General features: G+C 41.0%; 1 protein-coding gene across 4 annotated transcripts in view; it reads right to left on the bottom strand.

The window, feature by feature from the left end:
- OTUD7A (OTU deubiquitinase 7A) overlaps nucleotides 1–23,148 on the bottom strand; it is a 97,200-nt gene that overhangs the window by 3,236 nt on the left and 70,816 nt on the right. For all 4 annotated transcript variants that reach the window (XM_041418784.1, XM_041418787.1, XM_041418785.1 and 1 more), the window contains 9 exons: nucleotides 21,543–21,725; nucleotides 19,410–19,628; nucleotides 14,158–14,259; nucleotides 12,724–12,851; nucleotides 11,879–11,991; nucleotides 6,363–6,490; nucleotides 4,661–4,810; nucleotides 395–509; nucleotides 65–149 (listed from right to left, as the gene is read on the bottom strand). In XM_041418784.1, coding sequence (XP_041274718.1) covers nucleotides 65–149; nucleotides 395–509; nucleotides 4,661–4,810; nucleotides 6,363–6,490; nucleotides 11,879–11,991; nucleotides 12,724–12,851; nucleotides 14,158–14,259; nucleotides 19,410–19,628; nucleotides 21,543–21,725 — 1,223 coding nt within the window. The remainder of the gene's footprint in view (nucleotides 1–64; nucleotides 150–394; nucleotides 510–4,660; nucleotides 4,811–6,362; nucleotides 6,491–11,878; nucleotides 11,992–12,723; nucleotides 12,852–14,157; nucleotides 14,260–19,409; nucleotides 19,629–21,542; nucleotides 21,726–23,148) is intronic.

Below are 23,148 nucleotides of genomic sequence, written 5' to 3'. Positions count from 1 at the left end.
GCAGCCTGTCCTACTGTGCCTTGTACCTCCCATGCTGTGGGACCAAGGGGAAAGTTTACCTTACCCGTGTCTCAGAGGGGATGCGGATCCAGGTTACATTCATGTAGCTGTGCAGAAGATTAAGCTTTGCCTCAAGAGACAGAATCAAACTAAAGATAAAAAAGAAGGGAACAAGCAGTCAAAAAGCTTGAAAGAAAAAGCAATACTTCATAACAGGAGGAGATGTAACAGCAGCCTGACAGTGACTGTCAGCTGAAGAACCGCCCCATGTCTTCTGCCATGTAAGCAGAGCACAGGAACCAAGCCCTCACTGTTTGCAGTTCTCCCAGTACTGCAACCAGGTACAGCTCAAGGCATTTTACTGCTTAACACCAAAGTTACAGAAAGGTCTTACTTGGCCAGTCTGGTGTTATCATTGTCATCTTTTCCCCACTCCCAGTCTTTCCCAGGATCGACCGCAAAGTGCAAAGGCAGTAACTTGTGTTCAGAGTCAGTCAGGGGGATCACCGCTGAAGCAGAGAAGAAACAAGGATTGGGGTGGGGAAAAAAAAAAAAGACAAAAAGAAGAAAAGACTCAGCTGTGAAAAGCAGAATCACTGCTTCAAGAAGAGCAGAATTTGTGCTGCAGAACTGCCTCATCCAGAGCACCACACATGATTTATATTGGGCTCCATTTGCCTGTTTTCATGTTTGTGCAATAAAAGAGGGAGAGGTTAATACACTGATTGCTCCTGGAGTGAATGATAGTCACCTGTGGAGGAGGGGAGACCTCTGGAGAGAGCACATGGCCATTTGTACTGTAGAATCAACATTTCCTGGAGACAGAGCCATTAGAATAGCAGAAAGCAATAAAATGTTGCAATATTCCTGCCTATCTCTCAGAATCAGATTCATATGTTTGTTAATTATTTTGTCTTTTTAGTTTAGTACCTTTGTACTGTCAAAGAAATAAAAATATATTGATATCAACATTAAGAAAGAAAGCAAGAGGAAGCTACAGTGATTTTGGATTCACACTAGATTAACATAATTGAAGAGCAGAGATCAACATGTATATGGGTTAAGAGGTCAGTCTGAGGCCACTGAGTGAGTGCAGTGCAAAGGCCATTATTGTTCTTACAGCCCAGCACTGCCCAGCAGTTTTGCTCTTCTGCTCTTTCCCCTCTCTGCTCAGGCTCTGCCCTAATGGCTCTGCCTCTTCTTTATACTCAGAATGCAGGGACCACACTCAGATGTCACAGAGTGTCTATCATTCATCACCAGCACGAGACTAAGACATAAAGCAATGTCAGTTTTAATTAAAGCCACTGATTCGCTTCCATTTGATTAAATTCGCATTCCATTTAAACAAGTAAAAGCTGTTGAGGGCCTGGGTAGGATCCTCAGCATGGTGTTCCTCTGACAGCTAATCAAGGCATTTACCTTTGCGCACTAGAGCTCTTCAGGATTTGCCCTGAGTGTTCATTCCAGACAATCCAAGGGCACAGAAAGCTGGAGAAGCCACCCAAACATCGTGGCGCTCAGTTACTGACACCTGGCTTCCCCTGGTTCTGTGCTGTTTGTAACCCCTCCTGCGGTGCAGCGAACGCGCTGTGGGGCGGACGCGCAGCACTCCGCTCCCCCGCCGCTCCCGGGCCCCGGGGCCGCTGGCGGAGCCGCCCAGCGGGGCCCAAATCCGCGGGGCGCCGCCCCCTGCCGGCCGCGCCGGGAAGCGCCGCGCCCTGCCCCGCAGAGCCGGCCCGGGCAGCGCCGCTCCCGAGGGACGGACGCGGCGGGACTGGAGCGGGAAAACTCCGGGGCGCACGCGGGGCGCCCACGTCTGCAGTTCAGAATGCACTGCACTGCGGCGTCCTGGGGAAGCGGAACAGCACAAACGTACAGCTGCTGTGACAGAGGAATGCACTTCTAACACTTCCTGGTGTAATATGAGGGCTTAGCCTAATGCATTCAGTGAAATTATTGCAACAAAGAGGCTGGAATAACTGAGAAAACAATTAACTGAACGTGTTTCACAAGGAAAATGCATATTCTGCGAATTAACTGAGTTACCGGCAGGCACTGGCTGGACTGACATCTGACCTCAACCATTTAAAGGAAGAAGGCACCTTAGGAAAGAGTGATGTTTTAAGTTTACAACACAGCAGTTCCCTTCTGGTAGCGCCTGGTTTTACGGGTACAGTGCTAAAAAACTGTGAATGTAATCCTAGGACAGGTGGTGATGGAAAGCTTGGAGCAAAGAACCACCAGAGAGTTGAAGCAGTCTCTTTTTGGGATAGAAACTTCAAAGAGTAAATGTGACTTTCTTCTCTATGGGCAGCTTGAAACTAACTAAATTTCACATAGTTAAATAAGCATTTTGGTTTATAAACAGATTTTAAAAGAATCCTTTTTAAACCTTGCTATTTCTACTGATACTGAAAATACCTATTAAAAATGCTTAGAGACACTCCATTTTATTAAAATACAAAGTTAAGTGCAAAACAAAGCTTAGAGCTGATTGTCTGTAGCACGTCACTGTTGTCTTAACTCCTGTGCACATTCTGAGTGTCAGAAATGTGTTCACTGAGTTGAGTGCTTGACTGTATCCCCATTCTAAGGTATAGTCTGAGGCTGGTGTGAAGCATTGCTGTTTTCATGGTAAACAAACCTGCTAAAGTGAGGGACTTTGAAAATTCTGTCTTCACTGCAAGAGATTTTCTCTCTCTGGGAATTTTGTTGGATAGTTGGGGTTTAATGTAAGATTTCCCCAAGTTCCTGATAGAACAGTATTTTTTTGTCACAGCTGAAAGCAGAGTCCATCCCATTCATTTCTAAAGCAAACCCCATAGACTGCAGCACCTCCCTGACACCCAGCAGGATCTGCAGCTGTGGTTGGTGTTGGCCCCACGTGGCTGTGGCTCTCTAGCTGGAACTACACTCCTCCAAGCACAGCCTACCAGCCCTAATTCCAGCAGATGGGATAAGTGACAAGCAACAGCCGCTGGCTGGTCCACAGCAGTGTGACACACACAGTGAGGACTCTGCTGCCATTCCCTAGCTGGGTGTGCTGCTGCCTTCTGTGCTGTGAAGGAAGTCACAGCACTTCCCAGCTCTCATCCTCATGCCTCAAGTGCCACTATTCATCTAAAAAGAACAACACTTTAACTCTTTCTGAACATGACAGCACAATAAAATGCTGACACAGAAACTGACATGGTGCTGTTCCAGACCACTGCCACACCTCTCACAGTGTTACTCGGACTGAGCATGGCAGCATGGAAAGCTCCAGTGCCAAGGGAGCCATCTCAGGGACAGTTGAGACCTAGCCTGTGTTTTCCATAAACAAAGTCACCAAAGATCTGCATCAGTACAGCTTGCATTAATATAAAAGTATTTACCCGATTTTAATCAGACACTGGATTTCAAAGAGGGCCCCTGGCAACCATCAGAATGCCAGGGGCTGTGTGCTGTGTGTAATAAGAAGTGTCAAAATGTGTCTGAAATCCTCTCCAGACAAGGGGATATTGGTATGTTTTCTCTATACCTATTTATAGTAGTGTTTTAAATGTTCTGATACAGGACTCTATGCCAAAGCAGAACTTCAAGCATTCACATCAGTATTTATTTGACCACACATACTTCTCAAATGCAGACATAACTGTCTCCTCCACTACAGAGCTCAGCAGCTGCTTGTGTGTGTGTATGTACCTGCAGTAGTTCAGACACCTTCAGATGCTGCTCCTGACATTTGGTTAGAGCATAAATACTACAAGTTATGAATGGCCTGGCTCTCCAGGATGCTATTTTTAAGAAGGTGCAGCTCTAAGCTGCATTCTGATAGCTCAAAATCTGCCCACGTGCTGAGGCCCCTGTGCCATTGCTGCTGACACTTGACAGCTGTGGCTCTCTCTCCCCTGCCACGTGCCAAAGCTGCCAGAGCTGCTCTGCTGACAAGGTGCAAGCCCCAGGCACTCCTGGAGCATCCCTGTGCCCATTTCCCTCCTATCACATGGAGGACAAGGGCAATGCTGTGGTTGCTGCTGGACTGCTGTCGTCTCCAACAGCAAGTGGCTTGGCAGCTACAGCTACAGCATTCCCTTCATCCCAAAATAAATGCCAAATGCTCTTTGCTGCTCTACACAACTGAAGCCTGTGCATTCAAGGCCCTGAAGTAAGAGAGGTACAAGCAGGTCACACAAAACAAACACCACTTTGATTCACCAACTCTTGTAATTAACCTGGATGAACTTGTACATGAAAGTCACCATTTAATGTTTCTGATGCTGTCCTGGATATCTGGGACAGGGTTCTCTCCAGGCACCTTTCCTGTGGGAGTACAGGTATAGGAAGATCCTACAGAAAAGCAGTTACCAACCTCAAGAAGGACATTTAATGTTATTCTAACATTACTGCTCTTGTAAGACCTGGGGTACTGAAGGCAGAGAGATGTGCCTGAGATAAATGAGGCCTCTGTCTGTTGATGTTATTCCAATTGTTAGAAAGGAAGAAATGGACTGTGCCATTGTCTTGTGATTAAACCACTCAGATTCCTAAACATGCAGCAATAAAACTTAGTGAGTATTGCTTCCTTTCTGACAGATAAATACATCTACAGGTAGAAGAAAATACTGTGTGCACTGTATTCAATATATATACCAGTGCTGCTGTGTTTAAAGCATACCTTGTTCTCTCTGTTGGTCTTTTTGTTCCATGGAGACGAGAGCAGAGAAATGGGCCTGGTCATAGGCCAGCACAAGAGGTGAGCAATGGCATCTGTTTGGCAGAACTTCAAGTGGCAAATAAATTCCTCCAAATGGTATCGGTGCAAATGCTGCAGAGAAAAAGGAGATTTTTACAACTATATGAAAGAACAGACAAGAGGTGTTTAAACAATTGTGCTGCAATATTATCAGAGCTCCAGGAGAGCAGCTTAAAGTGGGGTAATCAGTGCAGAAAACAGTCACAACAACAGGTAGAATTTCATTATAAAACGTCAGGAAATACACAAAGAAGAAATATACATAAGGAAGATCTTCCACTCTTACATAATTTTTCTTGCTCTAATTGTTTATTGGTAAAGATATTATGGTCTTGTAACAAAATCTTGATGATCTCATGCATGTAGGCAGAGTTGTACCTTCCTGTAATGCTTCTAGGCATAATCATTTTCTAATAACCATCAGTAAATACACTGTCAGGCCTTTCAATAACATGCTCTGCTTGTGCCTTCCATTAACAGTTTTCCATAGGAAACAATACAAACAGGTTTACAGTCCACACATTTTATATATCTGAATGTACATACACATGTATATATGATAAAGTTAAGGAAAGACTAAAAAAAATCCTACAAGTAGAATTTGAATGGGATGCTCCATCTGGAGGGGCTAAATTTTCCTTTGAAAGATTCTTGTTTATACATATAATCATGGGAAACAGCAAGTTTGGGCAGGAAAACTCTCTCACTGTTTTTGCTTCCAACCATTTATTTTTCCTTTTGCTATAAAAATATGAGACTTTATTGCTGAAATATTTGCAATATGAGTTCCCCTCGTGAACTCCTCATTCTGGCTGTGACCAATCACTGCACTGTCTTTCAAGCGTGTTTCTCAAAAACTTACAGAATAATCTACAACCATTACTTCTAGTTCATAATTTGCAATGGAAACTGAAATTATGCAGTATTTTCCTGTGGAAGTAAATTTCTGTAAACTCCATCCCTCCTTAACATCCTCTTTTAATCAGCCAAACATCCCCCTTTAATTAAGTAACACCCTATCATGAATTAGAATTCTGTTAGTTCCTGTTAGAAAGTGAGCTGAATTTAATGCTCTGAGTCCTGATCTGACAGGGTCGAGCTGGCTCCACATAAGGACCTAACATTTCTGTGCTCACACAGGCAAACTGAATAAAACATTCTGGACTTGAATGAGAGGCTGCAAAGGAGTCACTAAAAACAAAAATCTGAGATACACCCATTTAAAATTCAATTTTTCAAAGTCGGATTAGATTGATTTCTGCTGAGTTTTAAGGAGCACCTAAATAACATGGCAAAATTAGACCTTTATTCACTTAGACCAGTCAGAAATGTATTGTGTTCTGTAATTTGGTGGTTATTTAAGTAAATAGGGAATATCTAGGATAAAGAGGTTTTCAGCAAGCATTGTATAATTATCCTGTATTTTTTTATTTTTATCTAATAGAAATGGATTGAGTATCATTCTGTGTTTTCTGGTTTTTTTTTCCTTTCAGAAAAAGGCAGCAGCTCTGCCATGAACACATACATATTACAGCTGGTATATTACAGCTGGGTCTTTTGCTGGTATCAGTTTACAATGGATTCAATTTACAGAGGCACATGGATCTCTAATTAAAGCTCTTACCTTCTCCCCCTGAGTCTCGTAACATCGTGTCTGCTACTACAACAATCGGTCTTCTCAAGATATGGGCTAAGACAAAAACATGGAATTCTTCCAAGCTCTCATAAACTGGATCTTCTGCATTGTCCACCCTGGAAGACACAGCATTGAGACTTTATGAACCAGCTTGAACCAACCATGAGACTTTGGTGGATCAGCACCAAAGCTGTTTCTTCTTCACTGTCCCTTATATCCCCACTCCTCTGAAACCCATATTTCAATCACTGAAGTAGGTAAAAAGAAATGGAAAGGAAAATGCACTTTTGTAAATAAAATAATAGCAGCATTTAAAAAAAAAAAAGTTTTCCAACTAGTATCACTGTGCTTTAGATCAGCCCCACAATCTTCCAGGAGATGGAAATGCCCAGCACCTTTAGAAGCCAACCTAGAATGTCAATTTTCTACCAAAGAGGTCATTCTTTTATCTGGACTGCAAGAATAAATCTGGTAGCCCCCACTTCTCTAGCTGACCATTTCCAAGCAGTTCTATGACTGCATAAACAATTTAATGAATTTTTTGTTTCAGTTATTCCCTTTCCGTTTTCCCAGTTTAATGTCATTAATGTCAGTACCACATTTCAAAGCTTTGCCTCTGCCTGGAAAACAAAAACAAACTAGATGGAAAAAGACTGAAAAATGGGAGGGTTGTGGGAAGCAGACAAAAATGAAGATGATAATTCACTGCTCAGTGCCACTTAAGACTATAGTACACCCAGAGCCCAGCTTTTGTGAGCCCTGACAAATGAAGGTGGGCAAGGTGACACAGGAACACTCTTAAACGGAGGCAGCTCCTGTCCTCTTCCTGCCAGCTGTGCAGGGAACCTCCAAAACTGACTGCTGTTAATTTTCAGTAACAGAGCAGAAGTGCCTGGCCACTGCTCCAGAGTGTGTGGGACAAACACAGCACAGAGGTCTCACAGCATCCAGCCCTTCCCTGGAACATCACTTTAAAATCCTTCATCCCAGTCTAGGAGCACAGCAGGGTGGAAATGATCCTGGGGCAGGACATTCACTGGTGAAGCAGTGATACCTCTCCTTCCCTGCATCCCTCCTCCTGCTACCCACACTCATCAGGAAATTTTTCCTGAAGTTCAAACCAAACTCCCCATTTTGCAATTTCTTCCCCTGTTCCTTACTGAACTCTTCTCCACAGCTGGCTGAAACAGCTTTTCAGCATTTGCAGTCCATTCTGTCATCTGAGAGTAATCGCTCAGCCAAAAGCAACTCAGGGGAATCATGTTATTGGCAAGACAATATGCCAGAAAGATTTCCAGCTATCTTCTCACATTAGTATTTCCAGCCTATCAGTCCTAATTTTTTTAGTTCAAATCCTCTAATTATTCCTCATCTCCTAGTTAATGAGGTTTCTAGAAGTGAAAGGCATATTCCAGATACAGCTGTTATCAGAGAGATCTCTATCCCTTTGATCAGCTCATGCCATGCCCGACTGCACAAACTTCAAAATTCCACTGGGCTTTTTTCCTCTTCAGTATCACATCCCCATGTTGCTTGATTCACTATCTCTGATCATATTCACACATTTCAAACCCTTCTCTGCTATTACACATTCCACTGCTCACTGCCACAGGATCAGAGTGGCTGAGGTCATAAGGGAGCTCTAGGGAACCCCTTATTCAGCCCCTGCTCCATCAGGGCCACCCAAAGCCCTGGATTGTGTCCAGACAGCCTTTGGGTACCTCCAAGGAGAGAGAGTTCACAGCCTCTCTGGGAAACCTCTTCAATGCTCAATTTTCTACCATCACTGCCACTTGTTCACGTGGCCTGTTTCATATTATTTCAGTGCCACTTGCTGAGGATTCAGTATGAATTTTCCTAAAGATTAATGAGAAAGATAAATCATCATTAACAAGTATCCATAGCAACCTGCCACATCCTTTGATCCAATGATCATTCCACTTTTTTTTCAGAGATCTTTTATGTATGCTGGCTACGTGACCATGAAAATTGTGGACAGAATAATTTTGTCAATAAAACATAGAACCAAAGAAAACTTAAGAAACTGAAATTCCTCTGTTCAGGTAAAGCTAACTTTAAATAATGAAATCCACTTATATCAGAGTATGTAAATCTGCATTGCAGAATCTTGCTCAACCAGAGCACTCTGACTAAATAAATTATCTTTATTCTAAGAGCAAATTACTAATAAAAAGAAAAACAAATAAAAATCTCAGTCTGACCTACAGGACCACTGGTATGTCCAGTCCAAACACAGCAGGCACGGTCTCAGCACCCCAAAGAGATTCCCTCTCTTATGGAAAATCCAATTTGTACTGCAGTCAGGAATGAAAGCAAACCTCTTTCAAAAAGCTGGAAGGGAAAAGTCACCTACCCTGCTGTTCTACCTGGCTGGCTGCTGCTCTTTCACCTGTAAATTCTGAGCAATTCTGTTCTCATGTCCTTGGATTTCCTTCTAACAGCTCCCTATGGTAACATTGCTTTTTTTCCCTACATACAGCTCCAGATTTTAAGTCCAACAAACTCTAACAGCTCTTCTGAGTTTAGGACTCATTTTGGGATTCACACAGAGCAAGAGACCAATGCCCTCAGACAGCTGGGACACACTGAAATAACATGACAGGGATAAAGTTCTTCAACCTGGTGATTTGCCAGAAGCAGAACAGAATGACAGGTGAGTTCAGGGCTCAGTTTGCCTCCATTCAATTTCTGACACTTTTCTTTTCCTGCTTAACAATCCCCAAATGAAAACCAGCAGAAGCCACAGCTGCAGCTGTAGGTGTAGGAACCTCTCCTTTGATTTCCTTACAGTGTTTGTCAGCAACGGGCTTCAATTCAAACACAGGAAATTGCACAGTAGTGGAACATTCTCTGTCATTCTTCAGGGGAAAAAAAGGTATATTGAATTGACTAAAGGAAAGGAAACACAGAATGTGAATGCTTTGGGTTCCATATTTGAATCACCACAGCAATTTGGCTGTGCTTGGCTTCAGTACTTTATGTGAACTGAAAACAGGCCAGATAAAAAGAGGTATTAGCCTTTAGAAACTACAGCTAATAATCAATAAATGTTATAATGAACCATTTCTATGTGCACCCTACAATTGCTGCACATACTGAACAGTTTAAAAGAAATAGCACTCTTGTAACAGACACCAGATGAAACAAAAATCATTTTAGGGCAGTATCTTGTTAAGTGGTCTAAACTACCTTCTGTATAAGGTGAGGGTCTTGCATGGCTGCAGGAGTTGTGTATGAAGAGCTGTTTGTTGAAGCACTCTGAATACCAAGCCAAGTCCAAAACCTCAGAGGACACTTGTACTTGAGAGGTACTTCCTGTTTAAATGTTCTGGGTTTCTGCCTCGAACTCAATTCCAGTGATCTACAGGAAGATTCCGGCAGTATTCCCTCCCCTTCTTCCCCATTTTAAGACCCTTTAACTTATTAATAAGATAATACCAACAGCACAGACACAGCTGGGAGGTGACAGTAAGGACAAATACCATCCACTTCCAGGGTCTGTATGAGCTCCAACCACAACAGCACCTGGGTTTTCAACAGTGAATAACAACAGTGATATTCACTCTCACATGAGAACAGGCTCTGACTGACAATTGCTCGGTGAAGGAAGGGGATGAAATTTTCTTTTGAGCAGGATGGCAATAGTTAGGTTCTTAACAAAAAAACAGGGTACCAGACATTTTCCTTTTTTTCACTGCAGTTCCTTCAATTCAGTGCCCCTGCTTTTGCTTGTAAATGGAGATAAATGAAGCAATTATGTTAATCTACAATTCATTTTTTACATTTACAGGAAGATGTGCAAATCTGTTTCAAAACAAGAATCTGCTTGCTCTGCTTTACATGCTGGAAACAAGAACTTAAGAACCAGGTTTTTCTGTGTTTCCTTTTTCCCTTTTTCCAATTTCCCAGCCTCAGAATGCGAGTGTCTCAAAGGAGAACTCTTTGGAAATTTAGCAACAATTGCTGATCTCCTTTGCACGTAGCTCACTGAAAAATAACTGAAAGAAAGTTGCAGGTGAATGAGGCAGCACAATTCCAGCCTTACATTTGACACTGAATTCTTTTGAAGCAGATACAACTTCTGATGCTTTAGCTAATTCTGACACCAAAGGAAAACGTCTCATCTACAGTTCAAAGACTGATGTGCAAGCTTGCTTAATATAGCAACTAACTAGAGGACATAATATACCCCATCTTAAAAATACTATTTTGATATTCCTTTTCCTTGTCAAGGGCCCTACTTTGAACATGGGCTCATTAAACTGAAAAAATAATTCATTCTGCCACATTCATTCTGTCTTTGGAATGAATGTAAAGAGAAGTATACATTCAGATCTTTAATAGGATAAGGATTTCTTGCCTGATCTATGTTTCACTATTTCAAATGAAAAATTAACTGTTGGCTATTTGTATTTACTTTATTTTGATTGAAAAAAAGATAAATGCAAACCATGAAGAGAAGGTTATTTATGTGCTACCTATACTCCTCGTGTAGGTACCTGGGAACTGAAGGTTGACTGCCTGGCAAACATAACATTTGAGGGCATCTCTGACTAAAAGGCACTGAAAATATGTGGTACATGGAACATACAGAATGAAACAGAACAAGTCAGAGAAAATTTGGGCTGAATGACGAGATTTAATAGAAATATGAACTGAACTGCATTAGAAAACTGAAATGTATCAACAGGAAAATATCTACAAACATAAGAAACAAACTAGAGATTAAAATGGAAATACTTTTTTTTTTCACTTCAGAATAGAAGAAAATGAGACACACTGTGGCTGATAATTTTCAAAGCAAAGTTCTCCTGAATTCCTAGAATTACCTATCCTTAACATCACAAGGTTAAAGGGAAAATAAAATATTCTTTCAGAGCCCAAAGAGTATTTTCTACAAACTTTGTTACTCACATTGTGCTGTATGCTTTGTGTTGTCAATTTATTTATCACCACACATTATTTCTCCAAGGGAAACAATAGGTAGAGAAAATTATGCACTGAGCAAATACTAAATATTTTTAGTGATAAACACTAGACACAAAAACTAAAGCTTCTGCATTCTGAAGGCTGGTCAATAATCCTGTCCTTTGGGGATAACTGCACTGAAAGCAAGGGATGGTTTATAACAGTGGCTATTTAAAGCAGATTCTATATGTGGGTCAGGGGTATTTAAATGTTGTAGATGCTGTTTCATCCCAAATCTTTTCACAAATATATTCCTGAAAAAAAGCTAAATGATACTGCCAACATGCTTTTTCCACAAGAAAAACAATTAGGATTTATTACATGCAGACTCTTTTGGAAAAAAAGTAACCTCAAGTTATTTAAAGATCCCAAATAATGGGATATTTATATAAATCTGCTGTGTCAAAACAGTACAACAGCTGCAAAGGCAGTTTGGTGGTGCTATGAACACCTCCACCCAGTTGTGCTGTTTTCCTACCGAGAGCAAGCCTGGGGTTGTCACGGTGTGAACTTACCCCCCAGCAGTGCCCCCGTTCTTGCTGAAGTGCGTGCGCGGCTCGCTCGACGCCAGCTTGAGCAGCTCGTTCCACTCGCGCTCCCACTCCTCCTCCGTGTATACCAAACCTGACTATGGGGCACAAGGAAATGCTGTCACCTCTCTGCTGACTCACAGCGCAAGCAGAGCTCTGTACCAGCGCTCACAACTCACCTGAGCTTCACACATGACTCAGTTCAGTATCGTGGACCATTAATAGTTCAACATTTCTACTCAGGTGAAAGAATATTAATTTATTTTAAAGATCTAAAATACCAACTGCAGAGTTAGCACATTCACTTGTTTGCCTTCAGGATTACTCCTGAAATTGGCTTTTCTAGCCACTGCTTAGGCACAGACATCTTCAGGAAATAGTTACATGCTGAAGGTACAGCTTTTAATCAAAAATCAAATCAAATTTACAGATGATTTTTAGTTACAACACTTCCATTCAATATTTGACCACAGCTCTAAAAATTCTACTTCAAGATTCTGGGAAATCTTTCCTAAATGGGGTTCTCTCTCTCTTTTGTGAATTTCATCCACTCACTTAAATGCTTTTGATAGCTAAATTACACATTTATTTTTCTACATGTTCCAAATGCACCTTAGATCTTTTAGGCACAAAACTCTGCATAGTTATACCCACAAAGCTACAAACACATTTGCATTCTGGTATGAAAATTTCAAATACAAGTATCTCTTTCCCCAAACAAAATGGCAGCACAAGGAATTTGATAGCAATTAAAACTTTCACAGCAAACTTCAGAAGAATGCTTGTAACCCTAAATGATATTAACAAGGCTGTCTTTGGGCCATACAGACCTCCTTATTCTGCTGAGTCTGTTGCCATCTCCATCTTCTTTTCAGTGCTTCCCTTTCAGCTCCACTTCTCATCATAGTATAGAGGGCTTTCCGTAACACAAGGTCCCGATCGTGAAATCCCCACATCCCTAAGGCAGCACAAGACATCCAGTTTTAAAGAAGCTACAGTGAAAGAGAAATACATAACTGAAGATTCTCCCTGGCTAATAATTCCCCCCCTATTTTTAAGATTTCCAAAAGAGTAATCGCAAATAAACTAATGAGCAACACGAGTTCTAACACATTTTAAACTTTGATTAGGAACAACCAAGGATATGAGCTGGTTCAGTGTTTGGCTTGCAGGCAACTCCAGCTTTGCTGCAAACCATGGAATATTCAGTGCTCAGGTTGGTTTTAGCTGCAGTTGCCAGCAGGCACAAGGATGTTAATGAGCACTGCAGGCACCCCTTGGAATCACAGACGGTGCCGGCCCCCAAAGGCTCTGGCTCTTACACAGCAGGAAATTTCCTCTGGTTTCAAAATGAAGAGAAAAGCATTCAAGATGATAGAAAGTCTAAAAATACCACCAGCCACAGGCTTTCAAGTTCATTTTATATAATGAAACATCTTTATATGGTTGGGGATAGTAACCTACACCAAAAGAAAGCAGAGCTGTCCCCAGTCCTGGGCCTACAGACAGCCATGTTTCAGTCACTACATTGTCAGCTGCTGAGTTCAGGTCAAAATACTCCAAACATTTACAGTAATTAACATACAAAATTAAGTAAAGATAAAAGGATACTTGGAAACAGCAAAAACTTTTTCCTTACTACATCTTTCAACGAGAGGAGTCTCTTCAAAATATTAAAAAACCCCGTGTTTTAAAAAAAAAATTCACTCTTTGGAGTACTTCTGGTGGAAGATTTTAGCAGTTGCAAAAAATCTAACTTTCCTCATAAATAGGTTAGGATGTAGAAAGCACAAAGACCTTCAGCTCCACAGCTTTCTAATGATTTGCAGAAAGGCTTAAAAAATCTTGTGTAAACAATTAATTAATCAATTGGAAATTATTTCAATTCACCCCAAATGCTGTTTCACATATGCTTAAACTCTACAAGGAACTAACAGAGATTGACAGTGCATTCTTGAAACAGCACAAAACTGTTTCTAGAAAATCAAGAGAATTAATTAATTCCCTTGCACATAATGAGGACAATCCAACAGAAGCACCTGGAATTTGTCTGTTCCAGACCTGTTACGCTAGGAACACAAAAAATATAAGGAAAATACAGATCCCTGGTGTTTGTGATACATGGGTTTGGATACTGTTCCAGTTATACTTTTATATCCTGAGAAACCTTTTCCTTTCCTGCTTTAGGGAAACAACACTACAGTGAAATGTGAAGAGCAGTGAATATTTCTGGCAGGAGGCTTCCTGCCCAGACTGCCCCTTACCTAGAGAGGCAGCATGCAGGAGGCAGTTTCCATCACCCGTTGTGGCCAGGGGCAGCAGGCGCTTGCAGCTGGTGCACACCGTGGACCACCAATTGAGGCGTCCTGGAAGGGAAACACTGGTTACAGGGGGAGAGGAACCAGGAACAGGAGCAGTGCTCTGGGCAGGTAAACACAGAGCAGCAGGGGGAACCATGAGCACCCTCTTTACCAAATAAGCTTAAATGTAATGCTAGAAGTCAAAACTGAGAAGATTAGAAATGACGCAGATAAACTGTTCTCTATATGGATCTAGAAAAGAAAAGAGCACCTTTAATTAATTAGCATCTTCCAGTCTCATATGCTGCATCCAGTGATGGATTTCCAAGGTATTGCCTTAATACCATTATGAGTCTTGCTGTCAGTTCCCAAACATAATTGACATTGGCCTCCCACATGCACATGACAGATTACATTAAGGTAATAAGGAATTTTTCTTTTGTCTACAGACAAAAGCAATATGTATGTGGTAATCAAGATATGTTACTATAAAGGTAAGTTTATTAAGTAAATTATTTCAATCAGATGGATTGCTTCAACAGCTGATTCTCCTTTCATTTCCCATAGTGTAAATCATTATTAGATCTACTAAAACCAACAGCTACGCTACCAGAGAATTAAAATGACACCAAAGCATAGCCTGAGGTGCAGTATAGAATGTGGCCTTTCTCTTTTGGGAGTACTTACAGAATCACTTATCCATCATTGTTATGTGAAACATGTTTTACAGATTGTAAACCAGAGATGGGTTCTGGAAAAGCCTGGCAAAAGGACACCTATTCAATGAAGAAATAAGTCATAAAGACTATCACTGCCCAAGCCCACACTAAAAGCAGGTAATTCCTGGCACACGGGTTGCCATGTGGTAGCAAACTGGAGTGTTAAGTCTTGGTTAAAAGGTCATGGGAGCACTTCTAATAGAAAGAAAGCAAATGGGAGTAATTGTGTAGCATCTCTGGGGATGAGGAAGAGCAGATGATTAACATGGATGAGTAGAGCTGGTACATTTCCCAAGACTTGCAGGTCTGTGGGTAATGCACAAGTGAATAATTGAATGAATAATGCAATAGGCAGACTTTTTCTCCCCCAGTTTCTTGACTGGGAAGCTGGGAATAAATAGCATCTATATATATATATGTACAGGCAGTCTTGCACTTAAGGTTAAACCCCAAAACAGGAGGAAGTTCAAACAACAAATAAACGCCTCTCCATTAATAAGTTTTCATTACAAAATCATAGTGAAGTTTATTTGTAACTACAGATAATACACATTAGGGAAAAAATAGTGTAGCAGTATTTATTATGCACCCCAGTTATTTGTTCTGGGTACTAAGAAAAATGAAATTAAATTGCAATTGGTCCAAATGGGTTAAGAGTGCCACACTGTAAAGATGCATAGCAGATCAATAAGCACATCTTGTAATCCTCAAATTATTTTAGCAGCTGGTTTGTAAATGCACTACACCTCAGTCTAAGCTTACTGAGTCCTAAATTAAATACGCAATAAGGAAGCTTAATTTAAAGCACTATTAGACAGCCTTTGGAAAGAACAAGGTAATTTTTAGCAACTCCTGCATCTCTGAAATAACAACTTGCCACCTGTTTTAGCAGAATAGTTTTGGTGGGATCATATTCAGCAATAAATTGCACCAAGGTGCTGTGTGTAAAGCCTAGTTAGAATACCTAAAAACAGACAGATCTTAGGTGGGACTTCAGGAAATAATGAGTGGCATTGCCTTGCAGATTAACTAACATCTATTGCAAAGAAATGTCAAAGTCTGGTGTTTATGAATCTTTTGAGTAACAGGAGGTTTTTATAAAAGTGATCTTCCGTCAAGTGCATCCTGCAAAAAGCGTTTGGGGCTTGGTTAACATCACAAAGCTTATGGCTGGTTGAAAAAATAGCAGGTATGGGTTTATTATTGGATTATAACAAAAAAGTGGTGCATTTTCATTTTTCAAATCTAGTAGTCATAGTGGGTCCTTTTAGGGAAAAAATTGGTTAACATCACAAAGCTTATGGCTGGTTGAAAAAATAGCAGGTATGGGTTTATTATTGGATTATAAGAAAAAAGTGGTGCATTTTCATTTTTTCAAATCTAGTAGTTATAGTGGGTCCTTTTAGGGAAAAACCAGGAAAATTAAGATTAGATGAAAATTGAGATCAAACATCTCCACAATTTTGGTGGATTGGTTTGGGAGACATGAAGCCCAGGCTTAACAGCATATTACTACTTACAGTTCTTGGACTGTCATAAGGTATACTTGGACCATTTGTATTGAATTCTATTTCTCCACTGCAGTAGAATTGCTTTTTCTTTCAGTTAAAAACACTGTGTTAGTCCAGCCATTCCTCTGCCTGTACTGTTTTTTAAAACACACTACTTCAGCACCGCAGAAGTTTTCATAACATTTCTTTTTGTGTCAACCCACACATTAACAACACACAGGGGAGCACGTGTCTATAATGAAAATCAACTTGCTGCAGCAAAATATTTAAAATTATAAAATTGCTTCCACACAGACTTCATTTAGTATTATCAGTACCTCGAGCCATCCTCTGTTGAAGAACCACAGCAATTCCTGCCAGAGCTCACAGAGATCAGTCTGCCCATTACTCAGGAGCTGACCTCATTCCAATTCTGGCAATAATCAACAGCTGAGTTTACAAGATGGACAAAACCTCAAAACGTTTTTATGAATGTGATGCATTCTATCCTTTCAGAGGAATATTTGGAAAGCAATCATATTAAGGAGTAAACAATACACTGCAGCAGTGGGAAGTAAGTAAATCACACTGCCTTTGTCAGGGCCTTTCCTTTATCATCTCACTGCACTTTGCAGTAAATTGGGAATTTTGTTCTGAGTTTTCATACAGATAGGATGTAACCAGGACATGATGTCACATATAGATGTCAAGCTAGCAAGAGTTTAAGCATATAAAAAAAGAACATAAAAACCTTACAGGCTTTTACAGACGCCCAGCTCATATGGCCACTTCAGAACCCATGTGTGACACTGTTAGGGGCAATTCTGTTCTCCCAGTCCAGGTTTTGGGAGTAGTAAGCTGTTAGTCCCTAGCAAATTTCCTCTTCCTTTGCCTAATCAGCTTCTTTTCTATTTCTTTTATCTTGAAATTCATGGTATTAAACCCAAGCACACTCTCCTCTTCCTTTAACAGCATCCCAAACCTCACCTACAAAAGCTACTGTTCTTCATGGGTTGGTTTGAAATATATTTTAGGCTCTTTGCAGGGAATGCACCTCATCTTTTAGGGTTTTTTATGTCATTGACCAAACCATAGTCAAACTGTTGGTAGGAGACAAAATGTCTAATGCCATGTGGCTTTCCTATTAATTAATTATCTTCATCTTGTACAACAAATAAAATAGGCAGAAAACTGAGTATCTTTACATCTAAAACAAAGACAAAAGGTTAGTTTCTATGAAGCCTTACATGATTTTCTTAAGCAAACTGTTTGATCTGTTTAACTTACTTGAAATACAGAAGTGTTTCCCAGGAAGTTCTAGGTTATTTGAATGAAATGCTCATGATGTAAACTAAGTCTATGCAGGCTACAGGACACCAGTGATCAAAACCCTGAGTACTTCAAATGGTCAAACCCTCTCCTTTCCAGGGTGCCAGAGGCTCTGGGGATGAAGGCACTTTTCCAGTGTGTGTAAAATTACTGCCCTAATTAATATGAAGAAAATAATAAATTATTTGTTCTAATTTTCAGAGAGATTTGAGAGAGGAATGCTAAGAGGCAGCAAATTCAACAGTTTCTGCAGTCATTTCAAGTTCAAAGCCAGCCAGCTCTGTATGGATTAAAGCATGTCAGCTCTAATTCACATATTCCCTGAATTTAAGGTCAGAAAGCCTCTGTGATCTTCTAGTTCACACTAGACTCTAAAGGCTGTAATTGCACTGAAGCAGGTAGGTTAACTGTATGGTACTGTGCCAAGGTATCTTCTGCTATCCCTATTGAATTAGGAGGGTTTGGCAAAGCTGCCAGAGGAAGAATCATCCTACTTTCCCCTGTCCTGCTTGGGTTAGCTAGTTCTTAGAGAAACTGGATATATTTTCTTCATAGGTGACTTGCAGTTTTCATGCTTCATGGTTGCCTGGTACAATTCCTACCTTAGTTAACACTGCTAATTCTCCCAGAAAAAGGCCTAAAGGCCTTCTGAACACTGCTTGGGGTTCATAGGTTTTGTTTATTTATCCTTAAGTATGTACTGTTTGAGGCATTTATCTAAGTATGTCTGGCTTTTCAATTACCAAAGCCAAAAAAGAGCACATGAAAACACCTCCTAAGTACTCAGTGGGACACCAGATTAGCAGAGCTCCTGCCTCAAACCAGAGCTGCACTTTATCAGTTTGGGCTCACAGAGGGCACCAGGGCTGGAGAATGAATCCCAAATCAATCCAGTGTTAGACAGTAGAGCAATCCACACACAAAAAAAGCAACTGTCTGTTCCATATTCCACAAGCAACCATGAAATCTGATTTTACAACTCTTTTATATCACCAGGGTTGGGCATTTCACTATACAGATGTTTTCATTTCATGGCTCATTAGCACTCCTGCTGTTTCATAAGGCACCAATACTATTTTTAAATAGATTTCTCCATATCCTTCAAAATTGGCTTAAAACTTTAAACTACTAATAGATGTGAATGAGCATTAATTTTAAATATCTACACTTTTTTCCTCATGGCAACACTGGAGTATTGGTTTAAAGTTATGTAGTTTCTCATTACAAAAAATAAATAAATACTTAAAATACATATCTAAAAACTATTTTCTCAAGCTGCAACTGAACTTGAAGATGTTTCCTTTCACAGTCACTGCAACATAATTTCCTTATAAGAACTGGAAGTACCAACTCCCTCTGACCATCCAGACTCATGTCCTTGTCTATTGCATGACTTCCCCACCAGTCCCTTCCTTCCTCTCTCAATTTCTTTGTTTTATTAACTAAATTTGACCATTTTTTTCTATAATGTTTTAAAAGAAACAGAGGACTGGGATATGAGTCATTTGGCAAAGAACACAGTACTTAAATTTACTCTCTGTCTTTTATTTCCCAGGCAGGATGTGCAAGCTCTAAACATGAAGCAGGATTAGAAATGCCAACCCAAATGTTGGATTGGCCACCTACTAACACCCACGGTGTCACCCAGCTGCAGAGAGACACCTGAGGTGTCACCCACCTGCTTGCTCCAATGCCACCATGGTGGCCTGCTCAATTAAGTCCCGCTCGATGAAGCTCCTGAAGTCCTCGCTGTACACGCTCAGGTCTGGCAGCTGGAATGTGTAGATGGGCATCTCCAAAGGGAACTGCTCATTGCTGCAGTCGTTTGCTACATGTGAGCGAGCAAGGGAGACTATGGCTGAGCTGGCATGGGAAATCCCTCTGGAGAGACGCTTTTCTGTCGAGAAACCAAAGAGCAGTTACAGCCTGTACCACTGCCCAAAAGGCCAGCAATGCCAAGGCTGGTCAATGACTTTCATTTCACTAGGAATTTGTTCCACATCCTGTTTGCTACCTTTTTCAGGTTATTTCCCTACTGTGAAAGATTGCTTGTTCCTATTACAGGTCCCTTTGGCAAGCCAGAGGAACTTGACTCTCCTTCTAGCAAAAAAGACCAGCAGTAAAAGTAACAAAATATGAAAGATAAATATTCCTATAAAATTTTTCCTTGCTCTATCTTAACCCTAACCCTATCTTAAGTTTTCAAGGATTCATTGGAAGAAAAATTTATTGACAGACAGATGAAAATCAGTTAATGTTTTGAATTCCTAATTAAAGCTTACTTTAACATAACTTATGACTAATAGTGTTTTTAAGACATCTCAAACTGACTAATGGTTATTTAAAATTAACTTTCTTGCAGTTTGTGAACTTTTATTTCTCTAATGGATCAAAGTCTTTCTAATTCTGAGAGTTAAATTGCACTCCCTAAATTATCCTAAATGGAGGGAGAAGGTAGAAGATTTGATTTTGCATTTGTTTCTTCTCCCTGTACATCTTGGCTAAAACCCCTAAGCAGGGACACTGGAGTGCAGGGCAGCACCCCCATGTGACATCCTCTGCTGCCACTCCATCACCCCTCCCAGCACAGCCCAGCCCTCCCCTGCTGGCTGCATTCTCCACTTCTTTCTACAAACCAAGGTGCTCCTTTCCCTTCTCTGCTCCTCCCTGAACACCCCTAGGTTCACCTGTCAGTCAGAGGTGGCGCTCTGACCAGGAGATCCTCAGCTACACACTGAGTTGGCAGCCAAATTCCTGTCAGTCCATGTGGTCAAAGCCAGACGTGCCTCACACTACCTACTAAACATCAGATGGACATTTCAGTGCAAACTGTATCCCAAAGAGGCTGAAGGGACATGGTTTGATCATCTGTGCTGCTCTTCCTCCTTGTATTTGTATTCAGTGCTTTAAGGAATCTTAAGAAGCACCACAGTTCCTTTTCTTCTGATGGAAGTCAGCGATTTTTAGAAAGCTTTACTGAAACTCCTAAGTACTGATGCTATTTCCTGTTTAATACAAGGGAAGAGCCAGCAGGGGAAGGGAAACCCTTCTGTTCCTTTTAATGGCTGCACAGAAAGACATCACCAGGCTACTGCTCTACCTGCCTACATGACAAGCTGTCAGACCTGCAGATTCATTTTGGTGCAAACCACAGCTTCTTGAGAAATTCATAGAAAAAAATTGCAACCCAATAGTCAGAGAGAGAGAGATCTGAAATAAAACCCATAAGAGGTTGCAAACAAAAAAGCAAATTCTAATGCTGATCATCTTGTACTGGAAATTAAGTGTTAGAGGTAGCTGACTAATTTTTCTTAAGGTTTCAATTTCTATTCAGCAGGGGATAGGAGGCAGTTTCTGTGAAACTATAAAAGAATGACATTTTAAAGCTGAAAGTTATTCATAGCCTGCATACACCCTATTCACACACTGTGAGTAAGAATGCAAAGAGTGAAATACAGATTTTTAAACCTTTTTGTTTGTTTGTTTCAATAAGCATAGAAACCTATATACAAGAGTAGTCTGTGACACCCTCTAATTAACTCCTTTCACGAGTACCACAGGACTGCTTGGGACAACATATTTTAATCACCCATTAAAAAAAAACAACTTGCAGAACTGAGGCAGAGCTCACAACCACCAAAACATGAAAAATAGGGTCTAGCAGCAGCTCGGAGCCCCGTGACAATGACACAGCTCACACGCTGCTGGCACATGGCCTCCCACTCTCTGCAAGAGTGGGAGCCAAGCACACTCCCAAGCAGACAGGTTGGGGACCCACCTGTCCCCTGAAACCCCGCAGAGGAGCTCCTACCTTGGGCGATGTCATCCTGCCTTTGCAGGCAGGGCCTCTCAGCCTTGGTCACCTGGGGAGGCTGCTCTGGCTCCTGCTGCTTGTAGAACCTGCCCTCGTTGAACACCTGGGGCAGGTTGGCCGTGTGCACCTGCCGCAGCTGCTCATAGTCATTCAAAGCCGCTGTCAGGTCCCAGTTCTTGCCTGCAAAACAGCAAAGGAACCCTCAGCTCACCTCTGTCTGGGGAGCAGCCACCCCCACCACCCTCCTGGGACACCCCCCAGCCTGTGGCATCCCAACACAGTAACACTGTGGGAAGAAGTGTCAAAGCCAGCTACCATCCACTGCTCTCCTCTCATCCAAAACCCAAAATCTATGACACCGCATCACAGGAGTGATCAAGGACTTTCCTTGCTCAGATTCCAATCAAATGGCTCCAGAAATTAGCAGTTTAGGATGAACTCTAAATCCCACTGAGAGGGAGCAATAACTTGTAATTGTGTGGTTGTATTAATAAAAAATAATAATTAGAAGCAATGATGGAAAGATAAGAGTGCTAGTGTCATAGCCCAAAAGAGTGAGAAACTTTCTTATCTTTCATTAGCAGAACAGCTGAAATGCAAACAAAAAATATTTTAGGTCCCTTTATCTCATACATGAGAGAGAACTTGCTCTCTTAGAGATTTAAAAAGCCTTTTAGAAAGCAGGTAATAAAGGACAGTGCTCTGTAACAAAACCTGCAGTGAGAGACTCAGCCAGTGTGGTTCCATGTCTGTGAGAGCTACCTGTGGAACCTGTCAGCACAGAATCCTCTAAAGGATTTGCTTCCATCTTCCACTTCAGCATATTGCTCTGACCAGTAACCACAGAATGAAGGCCAATATCCAGAGATGCACAAGTCTGTTTAGTACAGCTGGTGAAACAGGACTTTTCATTTTCAAAAAAACATGAAAAACAGACTGAGATGTCTGCCTGCTATTTTCAAAATAATCCTGCTAAGTTAAGATACAGAGATGTCTACCATTCTCCAAGTACTTGTTTCTAACTGGAAAATTTAAAATATTGAATAACAAGAGAGACCCTACAAGTTACATGAGACTTTCAGAGCATTCCACAAGCACTTTTCCTGGCAATTCAAAAGTAACCTGATTCTGACTAATACATGATTTATGACACCATAGAAGGTTGTCATTTTATGTACTTTGAGAAGCTACATTACCTGAGTAGCAGTTAAAGGTAACTTACTTGCTTACACCAAGGAGATAAGCTAAATATAGTACAAAGCAGTTTTAAACAGATAGAAGAAAGCCTTTTACTGTTACAGTTGTATCTGTGAAGAACAAAAACCTAACCAAAGAAGGAAAAAAATAGCACAAACAGCTGGTACCTACAGGGTTGAGCTAAACTACCTTGGGTTTTGAAGTGCTAACAAAATTCTGAAAGGAGAATTGGTATCACTGAGCAAGAATGTTATCTAGCTTCTGAGCAGACTATAATATAAACCACCACGTGAGCCACACATAATTGCTCTGTAATGCTGTAATTGCCTATTAGAAAGTCTGTAGGACAAAATGTAAATTCAGTGCAAATTGTCAGAGATACTGGAACAAGAACTTCAGCTACTGC

Source organism: Onychostruthus taczanowskii, unplaced genomic scaffold (assembly GCF_017590055.1).
Source record: "Onychostruthus taczanowskii isolate IOZ18803 unplaced genomic scaffold, ASM1759005v1 scaffold6, whole genome shotgun sequence".
In the NCBI taxonomy this organism is placed as follows: Eukaryota; Metazoa; Chordata; class Aves; order Passeriformes; family Passeridae; genus Onychostruthus; species Onychostruthus taczanowskii.
Note: the sequence above shows the minus strand (reverse complement) of the source record. Positions and strands in the feature narration are given on the sequence as shown.